Source organism: Nelumbo nucifera, chromosome 1, assembly GCF_055504915.1.
Source record: "Nelumbo nucifera cultivar China Antique chromosome 1, China Antique-T2T, whole genome shotgun sequence".
NCBI lineage: Eukaryota > Viridiplantae > Streptophyta > Magnoliopsida > Proteales > Nelumbonaceae > Nelumbo > Nelumbo nucifera.
Genome location: NC_142649.1, coordinates 47,375,725 through 47,385,857, shown reverse-complemented (window position 1 = coordinate 47,385,857; position 10,133 = coordinate 47,375,725). Strand labels below are relative to the sequence as shown.

The following is a 10,133-nucleotide window of genomic DNA, read 5'->3' as shown; positions in this document are numbered from 1 at the left end:
GGAACCATAGAGGGCTCTACTAGAGGGAGAGGCACGTTCACTTGTGGCAGTAGGAAGGCCGGGTTCGACAATGTTGGGATGCCAGGTAGAGCTAGGGGCACTATAAACTGCCCAATGGTCATAGACGCGACTTCAGGGTTTACCGTGGGCCTGGTTGTTGCTTGAGTAAGCCATTGATCAGTAAAAGTGAGAAAGCTAGGTGATGAGAACGAACTAGGCTTTTTGTTGCATTCCCACAGACGACACCAATTGATGTAGCGTGATCTGGTCGCTCCCTGCTGGAAGGCAGATCAAACGTCGGTCTGTTACATGGCCAGGTTGAACTGCAAGACAAGTAGATCAGAGGTCCCGGGGTACTTTACCCGGTGTGGGCAATCCAATGCTTAAGTTAGCGTAGGAGGTTTTTGAGAGTGTTGATAGCTTAGAATGCTAGTAAGAGAGCTAAATTGTGCATACCTTGTGAGGCTGGAGGAGATGCCCTTATATAGGCATGTTGCCGTGGGCCTCATGAAATGTGTCCGAGATCACTGGCCCACGTAACCCGGAGTCCGTTCCGCACCCAAAGGTGGGGGCTCCATGTAAGCTGATAAGGATTATCCAAGTCCGTCCAATTCGAGTAGGACATGATCCCGAAGAGATCGGAGACAGCTGGCTCGCTTCTAGAAAAAGGCTACGTGGCACCTCGACAGGTCAGTGTGTGTGACGAGCTTCTTGGGCCTCGGTCTTACCTAAGTGACCCGAGGTGCCTTGGACTGCTAAGGTGTCCGAGGATGCTGAGATGTCACGAGATCAACGGGTCACTCCATGTGTCATTATATTACAGGTCAGGCGAAATTATCCCTCACCAGTTATACAAGATTAGACCCAAAGCAGAACTAATTATTAATAATTGGGATAGTTGGGTCTGATCCAATTAACCCAATTATACTTGACATCTATAGTTATCTATGATAATAATAATTTAAACTTCGTTTTTGGTAATATATCCTTAACAAAAATAAGTAAAATAGTAAACTATCTAAGGGTTTGATTATGATACCGGGAAGACATGATACTATAAAAACTTAAAGTGAATCAATCGGTTCACAAAAGAGGCCATTTAGGTGGTATTCATCCAAAATTCACGGGGGTGCTTTGATTGGTCAAAGCTAAGCTTCCATTAACATGCCTTTCTAGTATCATAGATTTTTTCAAATGTTTATATGTTGAACTAAAATTATCTTATATACCATGAAATCTACCCTTTAAAAAATAAACTATAACAAAAATTACAACAAAAGACCAGAAAACTTCTATATATTGCTAGGGGTGCAATTTGGGTGGGTTTGAGTTGAAGATTTGTTAGAATTTAAATGGGCCGGCCAGAATGCCCGGGCCGGAAGGTTGACATAATTCATGTGTAAAGGTTGCCCCAAACAAATAACTACTGCATGGATGTATACCCTTGCTAGGGCCATATGGTATTGGGGGAAGTTCTTACCCATGTTATTTTATCTGGCAGATAAATAAGAAAATGACTGTATTAGTCATAAAAAGCTATTATTAAAGGGGTAATTTTGTTCGATTCAGTGTTGGTAATTTTTCTCGAGGTGAGAAAGTTATTTATCCACCTAGAAGATGGGTATCACTTACGGTATCAAGAAAAATAAATTTCCCATAAACCCCACATAAGTCTAAAAAAACATGAATATCTTGGTCAATAGTAACTAAAATCCCATTGACCAATTTTTCCCTATCAAAATCCAAAAAAAGGTTGAGCCCTAAGGCTGAATCAAATTCTATCTATTTATAATTGGATCGAGTATCTCCCTATACTTAGAAATTATAATATTATATCTATCGGTGAAATTGATTTGAATATTATGCTTATATTAAATTTTCATAGGATAAAGATTAAAATAATTGATTTTAAATTAATTTTGTTCATAAAATATAATATCAAATTAGTTTGTATAATCTTAGACGGCCTGCAAAACGAATGAGAAGGGATCAAAGCTAATAAATTCTATCCTACCTATATCACCACATAATTTAAGAACAGAAAAGAAAAATGTCTCATAACTTGGGAACAAATAAGTACTTTTCATGATCAACATTCATTTATCAACCATGGACAAGTGTTCACTAAAATCCCTCTTCCATAACATGGAAATCCACCCTCTTAACCATTAAACCATCATTTCCTCCACCACCATGTGCACCACCAAATCAATTTGTTGACTTTACATCAAAGAATCTAAACCAAAGAAACATGAACGTAGTTCTTCTAAGGAATTAACAAAATAAAGATCACCAGAAGAACTAATTAACGAGAGGACATATAAACATCATAAGAGAAAAGCAATAAAAAAATGTCGAGTTTCTCAATGGTCAAAATAGCATGAAAACCTGTATATATATTCCTCATACTTTACAGAATTTTGTCATCAATTCTCTTCGTCGGCGATCTGTTGCATTGAATGAGTCTGCATGTCTTGTAGAGTCGGTCATTGATGTGTCTTAATCGTCGTCCCATTTCTGTATGGTTTCCATGTGAAAATTAATGTCGCCTTCATCATCATCATCATCATCATCAGGGGAAGAAGAGGGCTTCCACTGCTCTACAAGAGGACACAGAACATTAACTGCATGTCCCATATCTGGCCTCTGAAATGGCTCACGAGCTGTGCAATGACCTGCAAGGTCTGCCACCTTGCAGATGCTAGCAAAGGTCTCATCATCAGGATCAAGGGTGGAATCAATAGCACTTCTGATGTCCTTGTTGATCAGGATTCTACGGAACCAGGAGACCAGATGACAGCTCTCTGCTGGCATGGTTTCATCTAACGCTTTTCTCCCAGTGATTATTTCCATTAAGACCACACCAAATGCATAAACATCAACTTTTGTGGTCACCCGTCCGGTAGCTGCAAGAAAACAAAAACAAAGAGAACAAGAGTTCAACACGTATAGAACTAACTCCCTGTATTCATTTGTATATACTGTTGAGGATTTAGAAACTTAATTGGGAGAAGAAGTTTTGACACAATCATAACACCTTAGAAAAATTTCCACCCCCCAGAAAATTTGGAAGCCAGTGTTTTATTTAGAACTAGCTTGCTTCACAAAATTCACTAAGAGCAAAGAGAATGCCGAAAATTAAAAGAATATTTTAGATCATATAAATAAGTCTTTTGATATCACTGGCCTAATTAAGATGATAGCTTTCCAAAGAGCATGTAAATAAGTCTTTCGATCGATAACAAAGCAAAACCAAACCTTAGATACTAATTCAAATCAAAATGACGCAACAAACTTGTACTGTTTTCAGATGACAGCTCTATGAAGACTAAACCGAAAGTGCAAACATGGACAAGGTATTGAAAATTCTCATCTACTGAGGTTGGTTTTTATAGATGGAGAAAAGACTCATCACTGGGTTATACATCATGCCCAAGACTAGATATTTCTTTTCCAAGAAAGAAGGTGATCAACAATCTATGCTATGGACTGATGAATAGAATTTGATGCCTTACCAGCATACTCAGGTGCAAGATATCCAAATGTTCCAGCCAACCTTGTCTCGATAGAAAAATTCCCATCAGGGGCATTCTTTACCAAACCAAAATCAGCAACCTTAGCCCTCATGTCATCCCCAAGAAGAATGTTTGTAGGTTTCAAATCCCTGTGAATGAAACTTTGCTGTGCCAAGGTGTGTAGATACTCCACACCCCTGGCCATATCTAATGCTATTGCGACCCTCTGTTTCCATGTCAGAGGAGGGTATCTTCTCGTTTTCCATTCAAACAAATGTTCCCCCAATGTCCCCTGAGGCATATACTCGTAGACCAAAAGCCTCTCATTGCCATTGATACAGTGACCCAAAAGGGCGACCAAACTCCTGTGCCTAAGCTTTGAAAGAACTGCAATTTCTGATTGAAACTCATTCATCCCCTTTGTACCCATTAATGATGATTCCATCCTCTTAACAGCAACCTGCGTTCCATCCTTCATTTCGCCTTTGTAAACAATCCCAAATCCTCCTCTACCCAATTCTTTTTCCTCACTGAAATTGTTAGTAATCTGTCTAAGGACCTCGATTGGAATAACGACACTCCCACCTTCAAAGAACCGGATATCACTGGAGGCATCTTCATTACTGTAATGTTCGCTTCCACCTCCAAATCCACTCGTAGCAAACATCCCACTTTTCCCTTCCTCGTTCGCATTTGCATGACTGCTTTCGACCGGCTCAATTTTCTGTGATCTTTTATTGACGTAATATTTGTAATAGACAAAAAACGCAATAGCTAAGAAAACCAAACTAACAATAACTATACCAGCAATTAGACCAGGCGAAGTACCCCTATGGGCTCCAAGTAAAGGATTCCCCGACATTTTCAGCAATACACCTGCCGGAAAAACTGGGATCTTTCCGGTGAGATTGTTGTTGGTGACATCAAGAGTCTGAAGCTTAGGCAAAGTTGTCAATGATTCCGGAATTGGGCCCGTGAGATTATTGTCGTTCAGGAACAACATCCTCAATGAAGTAAGGTTGCTAATGGCAGGCGAAATCGTCCCCGATAATTGCTGCTTCCCCAGGCTGATCACAGTAACATTTTTCTGTGAATCGCAAGTAATAAAGGCCCAACCATGACATGCGTTATTACCAACCCAAGCTTCCGCCAAGCTCATGGGGTAGCCGAAGCCGCCGGCCATAGCGAGCAATACCGTTACCTGAGGATCACAAGGACCGGGCGTTTTGCTACAGAAACGATTGCCCGAGCCAAGAATAACCTCCACATTGGACTTGAACTGGGGCAATGGACCCTGAAACATATTGCTCGATAATGACACGTGAAGCAAGCTGGGCAACGACATCAATGTCTCGGGCACGACTCCAGTGAATCGATTGTCACGGAGCTGAAGATCGAAGAGTGCCGTGCACTTGGAAAGATCTGGGATCGGACCCGTGAACTTGTTTGTTTGGAGCCACACCTGGGAGATCTGCGTCATTGTTCCGAGAACCTCAATAGTCCCAGCTAACCCAGATGCCTGATGGTCCAGCCACAGGTTCTGGATCTTAGTACCGCCTAAAGAAGGAGGCAGAGGACCCGTCAGGCTATTGTAAGATAGCCTGAGAGACAGCAAATTCGGAAACGAGCCAAAAATGTCTGGTATCATACCCATTATGTTGGCCCTGCTCGCGTAAAACGTGACCAAGGTCGTGGATTGCGCCAGATCAACAGGTATAGACCATGGTGCGAGATCAGTGTTGTTGCTGATGCTCAGCAACTGCAAACTCGTGAGCCCCGTGAGAAATGTGTCCGGAACGGAGGTGAATTTATTAGAATTAAGATTAATTTCAATGAGATTTGTGAGGTTGGCTAGAGAAGGCAAATCACCGGAGATTGCGTTGTTTTGGAGATAGAGGAGTCTGAGTTGGGTGAGTTGATTAAGATCTGGAGGGAGAGAACCGCCGAGAGATTTCTTGGGAAGGTTGATGCCGGTGACTCGATTGGTGTTGTCGCAGGTAATGCCAGTCCATATGCAGGGGTCGTTGCCTGACCAGTCTGGAGGGTGCCCAGAAAGCGAGGCGGCCAGCTTTCCCATGATCGCAGCATCGTCGGAGATGGCTATAGAGACGAGATTGAAGACGGAGAAGAGAAAAAAGAGAAGATGCGAAATGAATTTCCTCCGTCCTCTCATTTGGGAGAGTTGGGAGAGAGAAAGAATGAGACAGGACGGTGAGAAAGGAGAAAAGAAGGTGGTGGTTGGGTGTCTTGGCTTGATTTGGGTTTGGGGATGTCGTAAAGGGATGCGATGGGGACGGACGAGGTTTCTCGCTCCAGAAACGCGAGGTTCCGGCTGCTACCAAAATGGAGTTTACGTCTTCCTTTCCATATTTTCCATGCAATCAGATGAGACGCTTATAGGTAGGTTATCAGTTATCAGTTATCAAGATTCAAGGGGATGACCGTTTTTTATTTTGCTTTGCTGAAACCCCCTAAGTTTGCTAAATTTTCTGATCACATAGTTGCAAGTAGACGTTTTCTAATCCAAAATACCCATATATTTATTTATTAGAGTATCATTTTTACATAAAAAATAAATATAAATGTCATGAACAACAATAAAAAAAGAATTTAAAATTGTAACAGGACAAATTTAGAAGAATAAATTAATTTTAGAAAAAAGATCGAAAGTATTTAATTGGACTATATAGGAAAATTTTTCAAAAATAAACATTTCGGTCTGAAGCGACTGTATGCATACTTTGGACATTTTCATATCTCTTATTAAAAGATGCCAACGGAGGGCTTTATTTCTAATTGCAATTTGCAATTACCAACTTTTCATCACTAATCAAAATTTGATGGGAGATTTTAGTAATTTGCTCTTTTTGTAAAGGAGCATAACCAATCTTATGTATATAAAATATTTTTCATTGAAAAATAAGGTTCGATTGTCCGGTTCAAATGAACGGATTCTTCTGATAATAAAAATTATAAGCACAAAATTATGGAATCGTTCTGACCACTGGTTTTTGGGTCGATGGTTTGATCATCCGATTCGAACGGGCGGCCCGTTCTAACAACAAAAATTACAGGCAAAAAATTAAGTGTGTGGGGTCCATTAAGCAGTATCATACGTGTTATGTCATTTGGGAGTATGACTCATATGACCCAAAAATGGAACCGTTATGGCCACCAGTTTTTGGGTCGATAGTTCGCCCGTCCATTTCGAACTGATGGCACGTTCTGATAACAAAAAATTATAAGCAAAAAATTATGGAACCACTCTGGCCACCGGTTTTTGGGTCAATGGTTCGACCATCCAGTTTGAACGAACGACCCGTTCTGACAACAAAAATTACATGCGAAAAATTGAATACGTGAGGTCCATTAAGCAGTATCATACGTGTTATGTCATTCGAGCGTGTGGCTCATACGACCCGAAAACGGAACCGTTCTGGCCACTGGTTTTCGGGTTGATGGTTCGATCGTCCGGTTCGAACGGACGACCTATTTTGACAATGAAAAATTAAAAAAATTAAAAAAATGATCAAAAACCATTGAACGGGTCAACAGGTTGATTGTTGGACCACTCAGGTCAATCGGTCATTGACCAATTCAACGATTTTTGGCCAGGGACCGAGATTCGGGTAAAACGGAACTAATTACCTGGACGGTTTCCAATTAAAAAAATAAAAAAACAGACGGTCTGTTCTGACAACAAAAACTACAAGCAAAAAATTGAGTGTGTGAGGTTCATTAAGCAGTATCATATGTGTTATGTCGTTCGAGCATGTGACTCATACAACCTGAAAATAGAACCATTCTGGCCACTGGTTTTTGGGTTGACGGTTTGACCATCCGGTTCGAACGGATGACCCGTTTTGACAACAAAAATTAAAAAATAAAAGAACGACCAAAAACCATTGAACTGGTCAACGGTTTGACCACCTAGGTCAATGGGGCATTGACCGGTTCAACGGTTTTTTACTAGGGACTGGGATTGGGGTAAAACGGTACCGATTGCCTGGAGGGTTCCCAGGCCAAAATGTTCATTCGTCCGAGTCAATGACGGTTCAAAAACCATGGTTTTATGCTTTTTGGATTTTCACTATTCAAATGTTTCTTCTACTGTGGGCTTTATTCGAGTGTGTGCGTTATGTTCATTTTTTCTCATTTTCTGCTTTTATTTTATTTTATTTTTTTTATGTTTGGTCTTCTTCTTCAAGATCCTCCAAAACGGTCTAGGGTTTACCACCATTTTATTTATTCCCCTTTGTTTCTTCTTTGGGTTTTCTTGTGCAATGTTTTTTTTTTTTTAATTTTCTTACAAGACAATATGCTTTGTCTTTTTCTTTGATTGCATGTATGTTTAGCTTCGTCTCAAAGCAGAACTTTGGACTCGATTTTTTGATTTTTTTTCCTTGGTTTTTCCAATTTGGTGGATTTACCACCAATTTTTTTTGTATTAAAGGTAACTTTGGAATTATCTTTCAAGGTTTTGGAATCCCTTGCAATGTCCACCCTTCCTATGACTATGACTACAAAGTCATTTCGTTTAATTATTGACATCTAGAGAAAACGACTCGAAAACAGAACCATTATGGCCACCGGTTTCCAGGTCGATGATTTAACCGTCCGGTTCGAACGGATGGCCCACTCTGACAACAAAAGTTAAAAAATAAAAAAATAACTAAAAATAAAAATGGCTAAAAACCGTTGAATGGGTCGACGGTTCGACCGCCCGGGTCAATAGGTCGTTGACTGATTCAATGATTTTTAGCCAAGGACCGGGTTTGGGGTAAAACGGAACTGGTTGCCTGGACAGTTCCCAAGCCAAACGGTCCTACTGTCTAGATCAACTAGGAGTTCTCGATGTGAAACAAAGGACAGATATGAAGTAGAACTCATAACTATCACTGTATGATCGTGTTTTTTTATATTAGATGTTTTACTGAATCAATATTTAAAAAATAAGTACATGATTATCTCTTTTAAGTCTTTATATGAATTTTAAGATTTGAGTATTTATAATTACAAGTTTCTTATTAAGAAACCATTATCTTTTTTAATATAGCAAATAACAATATTACAATTCCACTCTAGCCCGTATGAAGATGGGGCCCCTCCGCTAGTTAATGATTAATGAAAAAGCTCTTGAATTATCAAGAGAACTAATAAATTGAAAAGGGCATTTCAAGTGTTGAAGATTGTTGGGACGGAGCCATGGAGGTCGGTCCTGTCTGTTTGGGAGTTGTATTAGGCGAGACTGCATTTGGCATTTTTTATTTTAAGGATTAATCTCATTTTTACAGTTAAAAATTCAGTTTTTTATAAAACATTTTAACTGCAAAAAAAAAATAAAAAAATAAGTCTTTAAAATAAAGAATGACAAATGCAGCCTTATACCCGTTGATGTTAATTGGATTTTGGTGTTTACATTTGGATCCCACCTGTTTGAAATGGGAAGATTGTGAGGACTACATGAATGTGGATTTGGCCCCGTTGAGAACTTGGCAATGACTAAAGGACAAAGATGAAGTTGCAACTTGGGCCATGCATCGAATCTAAGGCTCAGTTTGGAAGGAGTATAAATGCAAATATGTATAGTGCAAAACCTTATATTTTGTATGTATTTATACTGTATATATTTATATTTGTACTCTATTCAAACTGAGCCTAAGAAAAAAATTTTGGGCTTATGGGTTGGAGTAAAATTTGAGATCATATCAGCTCCCCACAACATCCCACAACACATCCTTGCCGTGTATTAGGAACATTTTCCAATGATGATATCATCCTTTCTGATATATAATCAGGAGATGTTTTCAATTCACGGCGAGAATGTGCTGTGGGACATTGTGGGGGGCAATCTTGTGGGGGGCTGATTTCAATTCATAAAATTTGGGCCAGAATTCAGTGTAGGATTGAGTTATATAGATTTTGGTTCTGCTCAACTTGAAATCCTGTATATTTGTATCAGGAACCGAGTTGTCCTAATTTGGTGAAGTAGGGATTTCTGGCCTATATTATCTACCTTTCATTTGCCACCTCAAATACAGTTTGAATGATTCAAACCATCATTTTGCACTTTCATCTAATGAAAGATCAATTAAGTAAACAGATTGCAAATTAAAGATGTTTTAGTAAGGTGGTGTTTGATAAATCTGAAAATTCATATATAAAAAGTTAAAAAGATATTAAATGTGTCTGAAATCTGAAAAGAGGCATAGATGCTTTTCTACTTTTTAGAGGATCTGAATCTATAAGTTTGTTCGTCTTGGATCAACCATTTACCATCTGAAATTTACTGATTTTACTATTTTACCTCTAAAACATACTATTTGGAAATGTTGAATTCAATTTACATTATCTCATAAAAAATAATTTTCAACCTCAAAATAATATTGAAACAATATAAATAAAAAATAAAAAATTAATTATTACTAATTAATAAATGAAACAATGAAAATTAAAAAAAATAATTAATGAATATAAAAATATTAAAATAATTAATAATTTACACAAATAAGCATTAAAATAATTTTTAAAAAATAATAAAATAATTAAAAATTACTAGTTAATAGGAATAATTAATAATTAATAAATAACACAACTAAATTTAATAAAAAATAATTA

The 10,133-nt window shown here is 38.5% G+C and overlaps 1 protein-coding gene across 1 annotated transcript; it reads right to left on the bottom strand.

The window, feature by feature from the left end:
* Window positions 1-2,062: 2,062 nt before the first annotated feature.
* Window positions 2,063-6,038, bottom strand: LOC104590128 (receptor-like kinase TMK4). The gene is made up of 2 exons (XM_010248665.2): window positions 3,516-6,038; window positions 2,063-2,906 (listed from the first exon to the last, which is right to left on the bottom strand). The coding sequence occupies exons 1-2, from the start codon at window positions 5,686-5,688 to the stop codon at window positions 2,500-2,502; spliced, it is 2,580 nt and encodes an 859-aa protein (XP_010246967.1). The 5' UTR covers window positions 5,689-6,038; the 3' UTR covers window positions 2,063-2,499.
* Between the last annotated feature and the right edge of the window lie 4,095 nt (window positions 6,039-10,133).